Genomic DNA, 15,080 nt, shown 5'->3' with positions numbered 1-15,080 from the left:
AATATAAAACACTGTTTTCTAACACTGAAGGGTACCCAACTGGTCAGCTCAAATTTGATTAATTTTTATATATGTTATAGAGTAGGTAGTCTAAAATAACGGACACGTGTTTTATTTAGCTGCCCATACTTCCTGGGAGAAATTGGCCTCCAAAGTACTGAAAAGTGACAAAACGCTCTAACTTCTGTAGAGAGTTTTATTCAAGCAAATTTCAAGTTAATTACTGGTTTGCATATACGTTACAGAACATGAAAAAATACTGGACACGTGTTTTGTTTAATTCGACTCAAGCTCATATTTTACAAAAAAAAAACACACTTCAAAGTTTCATAATTCTTATCCTTTCACTCGAACTTCACGTTAGTTATCTTTTCGTTTTTTAGGGTTCCGTACCCAAAGGGTAAAACGGGACCCTATTACTAAGACTTCGCTGTCCGTCCGTCCGTCCGTCCGTCTGTCACCAGGCTGTATCTCACGAACCGTGATAGCTAGACAGTTGAAATTTTCACAGATGATGTATTTCTGTTGCCGCTATAACAACAAATACTAAAAACAGAATAAAATAAAGATTTAAATGGGGCTCCCATACAACAAACGTGATTTTTGACCAAAGTTAAGCAACGTCGGGAGTGGTCAGTATTTGGATGGGTGACCGTTTTTTTTTTTTGCTTTTTTTTTGTTTTTTTTTTTTTTTTTGCATTATGGTACGGAACCCTTTGTGCGCGAGTCCGACTCGCACTTGCCCGGTTTTTTTTTTTATCATGAAAACTAAAAACTTCCCGGTAGTGAAGAAAATGTTATCAATGTTATCATGGTTGTAAACCGGTTTGGACATTAAGTCCTAGCATATTTTGAAACATCAAAGATCCTAAAAGTGTACATTTGAAATATTTGAATACCCTGTTAGGCGCGCGGCAACGTGTTGGCGGCGCCGGGCGGGCGACGTGAACACACGGTATTTGAAGTGAAGCGCGTGAAACGATGACAAGTATGACATTTTGAAGTGTGTTTTTTTTTGTAAAATATGGATTCGAGCCCAAATAGCAAAACACGTGTCCATTATACTATACTACATATACATATACATACTACAATAATAATTATGACGATGATTCGTACATGATTCGGAACTGTACGGTTACCATCAGTTTGTCACTGACGTAAACGCCGTCGAGAACGTAATTTACTGTCTATACATCCCGTTTGCACTAATATGCGAGTGCGAGCGAGATGTATAGAAAGTAAATTACGTTCTCGACGGCGTTTATGTCAGTGACAAACTGATGGTAACCGTACTGTTCCCTGCTGATTTCGCCGTACTGCCGTACTGCGTCCCGACCGGTCGGTGTCGGCGTCCTCCTGTCCGCCCACTCGCCTTTTGAAGACTCTAGATATGCTGGACTGCGGTGCGCCACCTAAATACGAAATGGTTTGTGCTCAACCATAGACTAGGAATTCTCTAGACCGAGTTCAGAGCAATTATTTCATGCAACCGATGATGCCAAGGAAGTCGGTTAAAAATGCGGGGGTGCGCGGGACGAGGTGAGCAAAGTCCCGTGCCGTGATTGGTCCGTTCAAAGACACTTTCGACTCGAACATGGAGTAAAATTACCGTATGCGTGGCAGAAGGGGTAGCGCGACTATGCTAAGTCTGGAGGATGTTTTGTCTGTGTGCTCAACTAACTAAAACTAACCCATATGAACATACCTCAGACACTGAAGTCAGAGTTTGATAGTTCATAATGTAAAATAATAATAATAAGCACTCTAGTTAATAATGTAAAACATGGAATAGGGTAGGTGTGTTAGTTTTCGTCCAGATCTAGTTTTCGACCACTTGATGAAATTTGAATATAAACCTACATTAGTGCACAAATTTGTACGTATTGCAATACTTAATGTCAAAACAATATATCTGTCTACATAAAAATGATATTTCGCATTTAGAAAATTAAAAATCAAATACATATACATTATTATTTGCTTTTCTGTCAAGTGGACGAAAACTAGAGCACGGACGGAAACTAGCGCAATGACCCTATATTTCCATTAGTTGAAATTTCCCGCAGTTGAAATTGCCCCCCTGCACTTATCGCACTTTCTTGATTTTCTTATGTTCCCATCGTGGGCCAACATTACACCATTAAGATTAACTGGAAAGATCCCTGAAAGAGATATACGAGTATGTTCGCATTTGTACAAATGATGTGTGTTTTTTCTTGTTTTATGTTACTTTTTGTACAATAATAAAAATCACTAAATGTAAGCCTATAATATTTAAAGAGTTCCCTCATTTCCTCATCGATATATCCCATCATCAAAAATGATGGTCATCACTCAGGTCCTGGAACTTCATAGTGTTCAAGTACCTATACCTACCTACTGTTAATATAGACCGGTAGTAACGAAATATCACTGAACGATCACGTGAACCGCGGTTCCTTTAAAGATTTCCAGTTTCATTATCACATTTCGGGACAGGGATATTTACGATCTGATCATCTTCGATGAGGAAAAATATCGTAAAAAAATCTTATCACAATAAAGCCTAGATTTCTTGCTGAAGTTAAACTTCCGATGGCAGTTCCTTTCTTATAAATAGCGCCTGTACTTATACCAATACTTGTGGTGTTATAAATGTGATTGCAATAAACTTAACTATAAATAAAACTAAACCTAAGCTAACCCATAATAACTATTGAACTTTATAACCCAACTCGCATCGTTACCTACTTACCTATTAGCTGTATCTACCTAAGTTAACTTAATTAACAAAATTGTATGAATGACATAGGGCATCCGATAGCTGGCGCAGGTAGTAATGTATGTAAAGTATGAGCATGAGCGTTATGTGAGCATCTACTTAAAGGTTCCGTCACACAGGCGCGTTTTCCGGGCGGGGCGTGAGCGTTTTATATGTAAAAAATTGGCAAAAAGATCACTATTGTTGTATGGGAGCCCTACATAAATATTTATTTTATTTTGTTTTTGGTATTTGTTGTTATAGCGGCGACAGAAATACATTATCTGACAATTTCAACTGTCTAGCTATCACGGTTCATGAGTTATTGCCTGTTGACAGACAGACAGACAGACAGACAGACAGACAAGCAGACAGACAGATAGCCAGACAGACAGACGGACAGAAGGACGGACAGCGGAGTCTTAGTAATAGAGTCCCGTTTTTACCCTTTGGGTACAGAACCCAAATTAAAAAAATTGTGAACCTCTTACTTGAAGAATTATAATTTTTTTCTTGCTCATCAAGTCATCACACATAACAGCGAAATGCCCAGGGTGCCAAGATCACAATAGTTGATAGAAAACGCCAATCGAAACTTAAATAGTGCGTGTCTTTTCGCAGCATCTATCACCCCGATACATTTCTTTTTATCGTTTGGCGTTTGTCGATTAAAGATTTGAGTCTAATTAAATATACCTATACAAATGTCCCGTCTTTTTACGAGGAACAATCTATAAGCGCCATCGGGATCTATAGCACTTACGACCTTCTTCGGGAAAACAACTAAGTTCTAATTCAAAATACACGTTGTGTAAACAAACACAATTTGCTTTAGTAGGTAACTAGGTACCTACCTACCTACCTATCTACTATAGCAAATTCAACGCATTCACACATTGATACTACACACTGTTTTGTACAAGTAAGTACACATAGGCTATATTAGACCCAAACCAAGCGGACGACTGGGATCATATCTCTATCTCTCTCACCCCACCTTCAATCATGCGAGCGTGTATGAGAAGTTTTACGACCCCGGTCGTCCGTTTGGTTTGGGTCAACTATAGATATAGATTATTTGTTGTACCTTGACCGTTAAATTGGTTCTCATCCGGTTCCAGGTCATTGGAGTCAGGTGAGGTGTATCTGGTTGCTCTGCTGTTAGGCCTGAACCCCTGGAGCAGGGCTCCCGCTGCCGGATGCTTTGTCATTGGAACGCGTCGCGGGTTGGGGTTTGGAGAGCCCTGGATTAGAGCATAGATGATCTTAATATATTATGATGTGCTATACGCGTGCGTCCGTGAGGGACAGAACATAAGCAATGCGAATTGGTTTGTTGCCCACCATAAAGCATACCAAATTTACGCTGGGGAATAAAAATGTGATACTGCGACAAGGACAAACAATTAGCGCTTTCTCTGCTACTCCTACTGAAAGATACATAAAACTCTCCCATTCGGTCATTTCCCCCACTCCTCATGCCTGATCCAGTTATAGGTACTTTATTCTTATTCTTTATTCTTTATTCAGGTAAACACTAAGTATAAGTTTACAGCTCCAGCCAATTGACATATCATAAAAGTAGTAGGTACACTTATTGTATTACACACTTATCTTTAGAATTAAACATACATATTATGTATTACTAAGTTACATAGAGATAAAAAAATAATAATCTGATATTAAATAACATAGGTTGAATTTAAAAAAAATCTTGATACTACGTTGTAGGGACGGCTACTTGTCTGCGAATATGTCTGCGTTTTGGACTGTAGCTATGAAGTTATTTAGTAATTCTATTGCTCGGTACGTGGGTGCGTTTGAACCGTGATAGGTGCGAACATTTGGATATGCGAAAAGGTTTCTGGCTCTACGTGCGCTACGCCCTACTGCAGCTATGTAGTTGTCTGGGGTAAAAATACGCATACGCTCCAGAACGGATGGGTTGTCAATACGATTTCTTAAAAGCAGACAATAGTGTAAGGCAAGCGTTTGCTTACTAGATTCATGGTTTAGACTTGAGTGTAAAGTTAGACCTAAGAAAAGTCTGCAACGATTTACATAGCACACGCTGTGCAAGTGTTATTTTAAACGTCAAACTTGCACTGCGTGTGCTATCAAAATCGTTGCAGACTTCTTTTGGTCTAACTCTAGTAGTGTTTTAGGCAAAACTAACCGGAAAATAGCATGAATTATAAATATTATATCATGTTATGATGACAATTCTTTGACATGTATTATAGCTTACATATTAAAAATACGCTTTAGAATCCATTTCGTATGTACTAATCAGCGTGAGCGATTATTATACATCGATAGTTTACAAATAAATACAGAAAAACACATCATGGTCGCACGTCGGGCCGGTTAGCACTATTATTTTAAATGTTCCCGCTCGATATTTTACTTACGAGAGTTGCTGCATCCCCGAACGCAGCAAAGTTTTTCAGATGCGGCCATTATCTACGCCGCCGAGTTGGCCGTAAAACTAAAAATCAAGACACGAATCACGATATTCAGAAATGTTTGTTTTGAAAATCAGGTTACCTAGTAAAAAGTCAAAAAGACAATTGAAAGACAGTTTAGGTATTTTTTTTATTTCATTGCAGTGACATTATGCCAGTACAATATGATTTTATGTAGCAAAAATAACAAAAGTATAGCCGGTCAAACAACTGCGTCAGTAGAAAAAGACGCGAAATTCATATTGTCTATGTGACGATAACCCATCGCGCTTATATTTTTTAAAATTTCCGCGTTTTTACAGACCATAAATACTGATAGCCGTAACAGACTACCGCACCGCTTTTTTTTCTGCGTATAACTAAACGCTGAGCACCGTGAAATGTTGCCCCAGGAAATAAAACAAGTGGGTGAGGGGTAAAATGGTTGCCGTTACCGGCGACATCTCTAGATTCATTGACAAGACATACGCCCCCATACTTCATATTGGTAGTTCTAAGTGAAACAGCCCTGATTATGAATCGCAGACGTCGGTGCAGGGCTTGTTTAGGCTTGTATCATGAGTATTCGAACTTAAAACGAAAGTAGTCAATGTCATTTTTCGTTTTTACTTGATGTTATTGTCACTAGTGTCATCGCGAGAGTAAAATTCATCCGCGATTGTAGTCTGAAATCATTAAAATTAATTTTAATTTATTACTACTGTGATTATAATTCATGTTTATTTTAAGAATATTAAAAATAATACTATTTTAAGCATCATGTTCAACCATGTTTTGAGACGTTATTCAGTTAACATATCGATACAAATTAACTATCATAGTAAATTTACCAACAATATAAATAGTGGGCGATTAATGAAGTATGCCCTATGTTTAATTTATTTTTAGTATCATGTCTCATGATTTCATTGTACTATAATACTATATGTAATTATTTTAACTATTACTTGTTTGCCCCTAGCATTTGCTGGTACTCAGTGAGGTCTAAAGATCTTTTTCAAGGTGAAAGTGATAGGTTCAAAGGTATCACAGTAGATACTACGAAAGAAAAATGGGATATTTCATCACTTGAAGCTAAACTTGATGGTTAGTTTTAAATTTTATTATTGTGAGGTTTCATTAAGTGTTATAGATCTATCAAATAACACAACACAATGTTACATTAAAATAAAAGAAAGGGAGAGTGAGGTAGGTACCTGAACCTCCCTTCACATAATGTTAAACCAATAAAATCCATATAAAGTAAAACATTCTACATATAAAGATGGGGAAATTAAAAAAGTTAAGCCTTGATTTGCTATTTTATGTTCACGAGTTATCATGTAACTATCATCTTTATTGCTGCACTAAAATTTTTCAGAATCACTTGCACAGTGGCGGAGCAATGGAAACAGATGTGCATGGTTTAAAGTGGACATCAAACATTCTACAATAGTACCTGTACTTGCACAAGTAAGTTTGCATCACGATAACAGACCTAATCCCATTTGTCACTGTTTACTTTTGAAATCTGAGAATTTAGTATACATTCTACAACTTTGGAATAGACTGTGAAACAGGTAACATATGGGAAAAGGTTGAGTAATATATATAAGTACATCTTTTTTGATAACTCAATGACACCTTATTCTTAGAAAGGTTTTAATTTTCATCATGCCAGAGATAGTTTTGTGATGATGTACAAATGGTTGCCTACGGACTCGGAACCTAACCTGCCACCAGCCTCGCATACAAACCTCGGTGTTGGTGCTCTAGTCTTTAATAGTCGTAACCAATTGTTGGCCGTATCTGAACAACATTATGATTACCCGCATTGGAAGTTACCAGGAGGATATGTTGAAAGGGGTAAGCAATTCTAATTTAAGTACCTAAATATGTAATATTGTCTGCATATACTTTTAAATAAATTTACATACAAAAGACGGACTAAAAGTAAGACTATCAAATTTTATTTTTCTTTGTATAATGTGGTCATCTGCATCACTAGTCAAGTTATAAGTTGTGGAATACCTACTTTGTAATCAAAAGAAAATTTACCTTAGTTTCAAGCACACTTAATGCAGTTTTCCCTGAATGAGTAAACTTACAGTTTTAATCAAATATCATCAGATCAACATTAATGAATCCATGTTTATTTACTTAAGAAATCAAAAGTTTTCTAGGTTTAAGTGGAGTTAATCCACCAAATTACTAATACAAAGTACTAATACAAAAGTACTAAAGTTACTAATACAAAGTTGCACACAAAAGAATGTTAGAAAACTTTGATTATCCTTGACTGTCACATACAATTATCATAGAGATGTCTCCTATTTAAGTGATTTTTTGCAGGGGAAGACATAATAGATGCCGCTATAAGAGAGGTCAAAGAAGAAACTGGAGTAGATGCAGTGTTCCAGTCTTTAATCACTTTGAGGCACTCACATAACATGATGTATGGCAATTCTGACATCTATATGCTATTAATGATGAAGGCTCTTATGGACCAAATTACCATATCACAGAGGGAAGTGAGAAGATGCCAGTGGATGGACATTGAGGAATATACCAACCATGAACATGTGCATGCTTTCAATCGAATGGTTGTGAACAAGGCTCTGGAGTACAAAGATAAAAAAATGCAACTGAACCTGAACAAGAAAACTGTAAAATGGGCAACAATGGTCAGAAAAATGGAATTTTTAGAGGTTAAGGAGTTTGATTATGAGTAGGTGTAATAAAGTACCTTACCGCGATACAACACATACCTACTGTGTTAGTGTTCAATAAATTAAAGTTGCATAATATAATTGTATTATATAGGTAATTGTACAATAATATAAAAAGGGGACATAGTACATAATTATCAAATTCAAAATGGTTGTAATTAGCTGACTGTACAAGTGTACATAATTATATGAATATACAGATGTGTTATTACAATAAATAAAAGATTGCCAACCAGGATGCATTTCTGTATTTTCCTTGCCCATTTCTTATGAAAGCATTATTAGTGGAGATCTGGAGACTGATCAGTGATCACAACATTTTCTTTTAAAAAGTAGGTAATTATTGTAATTAACAATTGACTAAGCTGGTACCGTGGTACCGTCATTTTATTAAATTATAAATTACACCAAACATTCTAAACACCCAAAATAAAACAAACTTTCAATTAGGTACCTATATTTGCAATATTGTCTGTTTAAAAAAAATATACTTAATAGAGGATTACTTAATGTTAGATGTCATACCTGCATACATATATCATTGTTATTAACTTTAGGTATCCTATGCGGGTTATTCCCGCTAGTTACCACCAAGTTGGTACCACAGGTAACAACCGAGATTTTTTCTCATCTTTTACCACTGGGAACTATTGAGTATAGGTATTGTTATCCAGTAATCCATAAATTAAACCCTAAAATAAATAACATGAAGCCTACATTTTATTTACAAAGTTTTTATTGTTTTCCTCGACGAGGTAGAGCGAACGGGGCAGGAACTTCTGGGTAACCCGCTTCCAAGATATCACCATCGATTTGTTAGCTGGGAGGTTCGTCTGAAACAATTAATAACTATCATTATTTTGGACCTTTTATAACAGATGATATAACTGTAGAGCAGAAATGACACACAAGCACATAACATGAATACATGAATCAAAGAAATTGAAAAAAAAAAAAACGGCCAAGTACGAGTCGGACTCGCGCATGAAGGGTTCCGTACCATTACGCAAAAAACGGCGACAAACGTTAATGGTACGGAACTCTGACTTGAAACTGCCTGACTGAACTATGGATTCAGATTTATATAATTCGAACAATTGTCAACCCTCAACGAGACTATTAGCAAGCACGCCGATTCTTATTTTCCTAAAAACGGCCATGTCAACGCGGTTATTATCCCATTAACAACAAAAAATAGCATCATAATTATTATTGTCAGCTAAAGTTGTCACGCATGGCAAAATGCTTCCTGCACGATTAAATACTGACGTTGAATACACATTAGTTCGAGTCTATGATCACGTTGGGTATGTTCTCGTGCAACCAGTGTAATCTGACCTCGTGATTCATAAGCCTCCTCCACACTCGTGCGCGAATCGCGGCGCGAAGCCGCGATTCGCGCGCATAGTCTGGAGGGGGCTATTCAACTAATCCATTTATAAGAACCTATATACTGCTTCACATGGGCTTTTGACTCGCCAGTGCTCGGTAGAAGATTGGAATCCTGGATGTTCGTGTGTGGTGTGATTGTTGGTAATAAATGTAATAATGCAATGATTAAAGATCAAATTAGACGAGTAGGTACAGTCAGCAGCTTTGAATGATCTGCACAAGAAACAGCATTGAACCTTTTTTAACCATGTCGATAGGTATATTAAAATGTCATTACATCGCGACATGGTTAAAAAAACTGGACAAGTGCGAGTCGGACTCGCCCACCGAGGGTTCCGTACTTTTTAGTATTTGTTGTTATAGCGGCAACAGAAATACATCATCTGTGAAAATTTCAACTGCCTAGCTATCACGGTTCATGAGATACAGCCTGGTGACAGACGGACGGAAAGCGGAGTCTTAGTAATAGGGTCCCGTTTTTACCCTTTTGGTACGGAACCCTAAAAAGGGGTTGGGTATTAAGACCACTTATACTTTCTATAGCATAATGCCATTTTAAGCATAGGCATAGTTTAATGAAAATAGAAATATGTATGCACATAAAAAAAGAAGCATACCTAGTTATAGTTTAATGAAAATAGAAATACCTAGAAAAAGTTCCAAGAAGGGGCTAACCATCCAACTTAACCTATATCTACTAAACCGATACGTAACGAGCTGCCAGAAACCAAAATCGGCAATTCGACAGTCACCTGCAAGTAATTACCTAATACCTACCTTGCATAACAAAGCGTGCAAAAATGTCTGACACAATCTTAATTGTAGACCTATAAGAGGCGTGTTAAGTTATTTATAACGTGACGAGATAAAATTATAACCATGTTTTTGCTGCATCTAATTGATACCAAGGGCCTGTTTTAAAAAAGCTTAATATAACGTTATTACCACTGCTGCACTTAAATAAATAAATAAAAAAAATCCATTGTCTTGTTAAGTAGGGTCGGAAAGTGACTCCACAGATTATTAACTAGTTACTTCGTAAAGTAACTCGGTAAAAATATAGCCGAGTACAGTGGCTCACTCAACCTAATTTCAACTTTCAACTGTTCAAGCTGAGCCACTGTGTCCGCCTTGGCCGCTATCGCGTCGTTCGCTCGTTTTCATAAATCAATAAATTTTACAAATAATCTTATCTAATCTAATCCTAATGTTCTTCAATATTGTTATCTCAACTAGGTATGAGTCAAGTGTGGGTCGATTAAGCTGTTTGGTTATTCCTGTCCCACATAAGGGTAGCTAGGTATAGGTAGGTAAGCTGAAAAGTGAATTATCGAATTTGAGTGTCAACATTATCGTACCGATGATAAAATTATCGCACAACAAGAAAAACCCTAAAACTACTTGCAAACTAAGCTTTTATACTGTCCAATATGTAGGTAGGTACATATATAACAAAAAATCAAAATTTTCACCTAAATTGCGCAAAAATCGAGATATTTACATAGTTTCAAACGGTTTAACGGAAACCCAAAAAGTGCCAATTGTCACCTATATCTAATTTCTACTTATTTGAGCGAACATGTCACATTCTCCCTTGTTATTCATTATAATCCTCCTCCTTAGTCGTACACTCTTGTCAGAGTGGTCGTGGTTATGGGTTGTCCTTTTCTATGTTTATTGCGGCTGTTGCGATACTCCTCCATCTCTCTCTGTTTGTGGCACTCCGAGCACACTCAGTCAGGGAACATTTCGTCGTGGACTTTATGAGATCCGTCCACCTTGTTGGAGATCGACCGCGAGAACGTTTACCTTCCACTCTACCCTGCACTACCAACCGCTCCATCGACTTTTCGTTGCGGATGATATGTCCAAACATTTTCATTATAATATATAATACTTAATATAAATAATAGCCCCCGTTCGAGTCTGCCTATTGTGATGCTGACAGATGGGTAAATACGGAACCCTACCACAGAATAAGTAATAGTACTACCGTACAGAAAGGAAACTTCCTACAAAACCGAAGATTGACAGCGGTTCAGGGTCGAATCATGCTGTCCCTTTCTAATATATGGCACTATCCCTTTCGGCTATTTAGGGTTGTCCAAATTCAAGTCATAATTCAAGCCCCATTCTATATAGTCTCTATACTTATGATCTGGACTACCCACGGTAGACTCCTTCTGCAATATTTTGCAATATGCGGACGATATAGTCCTATACAAGAACTCCTCATCTTTTGCAGAATGCTCGTCCCGATTGGCCTCTGCCCTGTTCTACCTAAGAGATTACCTTGAAGCTCATGGACTTTCCCTATCCGTCCCCAAATGTAAAGCTGTAGTATTCACTCGTAAAAAAAATATCCCACCTATAGAACTCTCCTTGGAGGGTCAAAAAATTGAAATTGTTAACTCGGTAAAATTTCTGGGAGTTCTGCTCGACTCTAAAATGACTGGTAAACCCCGCCATTTGGACTATATTGCAAAAAAATGCGAAATAAGTATTAATACTATGCGCTCACTGTCTGGCGTACGATGGGGGGCTCATCCGTACATCCAGAAAATTATATATAATTTTATAGTTCGAAGCCACTTTGACTATGCTAGTTTCATTTTGGAACCCTGTAATATGGCAGCACTGGGCAAACTGGATAGAATCCAGGTTAAGTGCCTGCGAATTGTGACTGGTGCCATGAGGTCATCTCCAATAAATGCTCTGCAAGTGGAATGTCTAGATCCCCCTCTTATAATGCGTAGACAGTATTTGGCCGATAGATTTCTTATGAATATAATACAATATGAGATTCACCCACTGCTAGCAAAATGTAAAGCCCTAATGGATATATCTCCTGACTCTAATTACTGGAAAGAACTCCCCCCATTAATTAAATCTTAAAAAAGTATTGCAATATAAATTCTTACCAATTTGATAAGATTCAAATATTCTGCTTTAATTACGACACATTAGTCTTTCAACCCACAGTCGTCTTAGACTTGGGAATTTCTAAAAAAACTCCCAATGCAAACACAGTATTTAACCAAATTATGGACAGACAATTTAAGGGATGGCTACAGGTCTACACAGATGCCTCTAAAATAAACCCAACAGAATCTGTAGGATCAGCGGTATGGATCCCAAAATATAAAATAGTACTTAATAATAAAAGCCCTCCACAAGCCTCAATATTTACTGGCGAAGCAGTCGCTCTATATGAAGCTATCACCTACATTAAATTAAATGGCATAATCAAGACAAAAGTATAATCTTGACTGATTCTCTGAGCTGCCTACAGGACCTGAAGAGACTACCATTTCACTCCAAGGATAACTTCTACCTTACCTTAAAAATAAAAGATAAACTGAGAGAATGCCATGATGCCAATTTGCAAGTAGTCTTGGCATGGATCCCTAGCCACTCAGGCATAAATGGTAACGAGGTCGTGGTTCAATGTGCAAAAGCTGCCATACACAAAGAGTTTCGCTTCTGACCAAAAATGCTTTACTCGAGACATAAGATCTTCGATAAGATGTCTTCTATTTGAAAATTGGAATAAATCATGGCAGCTCTCACGTAGAGCCAAGGGTCAACACTACGGTAACTTTCAACCAAATATCCCTCCTAAACCCTGGTTTTTCAAGCACAAAGGCTATTCTAAGGTAGCAACTTCGAATATTATCAGATTACGACATCGACACATTTGTTCGCCAGTGCGCCTGGCCAAGATGCGAATAAGGGACAGCTCTATCTGTGAGTGTGGACTGGACGAAGGTACCACTAACCATATACTTTTGGAATGCCCCTTAATACGTCATCCAATATATGATTTTCTCCCACGTGAGATAAGCCGTCCAATAAATATTAACTTCCTGCTAACCCTAGTTTATACCACATTTGTTGATATCCTAAATAAATTCCTAACTAAGAATGAGTTCAAACTGTGAAGTATGAGTATACTGACAGGTGATGGATCTAGTAAATGTTATAATAACCTTAATAATATATACATATATCTATATACATACACAACAAACGTTGTCTGATTTGTGACGTCTTTAACTATTGGAAGTAGTCGTGTTGTCCGTAGGTTGAATGGTTCGTGTTTGTTTGTAGGGTGGTTGGATACTCTACCGAACACCGTATATACATCACCGACGATCTTTATCATACTGGCCGTGTGTTATCCAACCTCGACACTGGCGGAATCATCAAGCCCTGATGGAGCCATAATACACAAAAATTGATTGATTGAAGCCTTTATCTTATCTGTGGTCGTGCACGCAAAGGGACGTCAAGTTGTGTCAACCCTAATAATTGTTCGGAGCAATGCTGAGCCGAACGGAGCCGAGTTTGTCCGAAGTCAGGAGTTATGCACCCCTGACCTGACCCTACGCCGAGCATGGCCCGACATGCTCTTGGCCTGTTTTTACTTTACCGTGGATTTCCTCTGCTTTATCGTGTCGTTAAAACGTGCCGTTTCCATAGACTTTCACGCTTACCTAATAATTAGGTACCTAATTAATTAAGTATCGCAATAGTAAAATATTGCAATATAGACCTAATTACTTGTCCTCTCTAATTATGTATATTATATGTCGGCACTGAATCGCGTATAAGTGTATTTTAACTTTAACGTACTTGTTTATAAGTTAACAGGAAATGTTTTCTATTAGACAATAGACATTTCAAACGTGAGACGCATTCCAATATGTAGGTTCTTACTTTTACCTATTTTATTCATTTATACAATACCTATTATAATTCTAGAATCAACATTTTTATGAACATTGGCCAGCTCTTGAGAATCAATGCTCCTTTTTAAAACAACCCTAGAATGTGTCTACTTACAATCTTACATGTCGAAAAACTATATATTTGATGAAATGAAAACCTCACCTGTGTCTGCTGTTTTTCTCCATTTTTCAAGGTGAAATAAAGTGAGAAACTCATGAAACACACTTTCAACGTCAACGCCACGGCCGCCACTATTATAAATGCGTAAGTCATTGTTATTATTTCGTTAGATATCGGTTTAACACACCATAGGACGTGGCTGGTCTGTTGCGCGAATAACACTGCCAGTTGTTACAACACAGCATCGGCCGAAAGTCGCAATGTTGATTTTTTATCGAAGTTGACTTCAATGGCGACTATTGCTGCTCCCTAAGAAGTATTAGAACTGGCTTCATGATTTTATTTATGTTATTATTTATTTGTAATGTAGTGATTTGTTATCATGATTATGAGAGATAGGTATCATCATAATGATTTGTTGCTTATGTTATCTGAAATGAAATTTTGGTGAGTAATACCTATTATCGTGAGACGCATCATGGACTTATTATGGTTAGAATACATTCATAAAGTGGCCATGCACTTTTGCAAATAAGTGTTCCTGAACAATATTTTCTTACGGAATACAGTTATGGGGAAATTGGGAAATCTCATGGAGAACGTGTCCTGAAAATGTAGAAACGCGCTATTCTAATACTGGGAAATCCTGGCTAACGCAAATATTTCTCTACAACTATCTCTATAATTTAAATAGAGATAGTTATAGATGTAGAGAATTATCTAGGGACACGGCCGTGCCTCCGCCTAGACGACCAAAAAAAAGGCGAGGCTCTACCTACCTTTTCTCTAACCATTTCGTCTCATTTTCAAACCCTTATAGCTTCGTGCTAGATAACACCAGAGAGCTGAAATTCACAAAGTAAGATGTAGTTAACTACACCACGACCTTAAGGTCGTTAGGGAATATATGAAATACATTAA

The 15,080-nt window shown here is 37.3% G+C and overlaps 2 protein-coding genes and 1 long non-coding RNA gene across 3 annotated transcripts in view; 1 reads left to right on the top strand and 2 right to left on the bottom strand.

Moving 5' to 3' along the window:
• LOC134791442 (uncharacterized) overlaps window positions 1-15,080 on the bottom strand; it is a 251,576-nt gene that overhangs the window by 22,130 nt on the left and 214,366 nt on the right. The window lies entirely within an intron of this gene.
• On the top strand, window positions 5,906-8,152 carry LOC134791418 (uncharacterized). The gene is made up of 4 exons (XM_063762438.1): window positions 5,906-6,294; window positions 6,569-6,660; window positions 6,843-7,053; window positions 7,540-8,152. Exons 1-4 carry the CDS (start codon window positions 6,078-6,080, stop codon window positions 7,917-7,919), a joined length of 900 nt encoding a protein of 299 aa, XP_063618508.1. The 5' UTR covers window positions 5,906-6,077; the 3' UTR covers window positions 7,920-8,152.
• Window positions 8,150-14,597, bottom strand: LOC134791419 (uncharacterized). The gene is made up of 2 exons (XR_010144300.1): window positions 14,202-14,597; window positions 8,150-8,749 (listed from the first exon to the last, which is right to left on the bottom strand). It is a non-coding gene; the product is annotated as an uncharacterized LOC134791419 (long non-coding RNA).

This window comes from Cydia splendana, chromosome 6 (assembly GCF_910591565.1).
Source record: "Cydia splendana chromosome 6, ilCydSple1.2, whole genome shotgun sequence".
In the NCBI taxonomy this organism is placed as follows: domain Eukaryota; kingdom Metazoa; phylum Arthropoda; class Insecta; order Lepidoptera; family Tortricidae; genus Cydia; species Cydia splendana.
The sequence above is the reverse complement of the archived record's forward strand: the minus strand, read 5'-3'. Positions and strand labels throughout refer to the sequence as shown.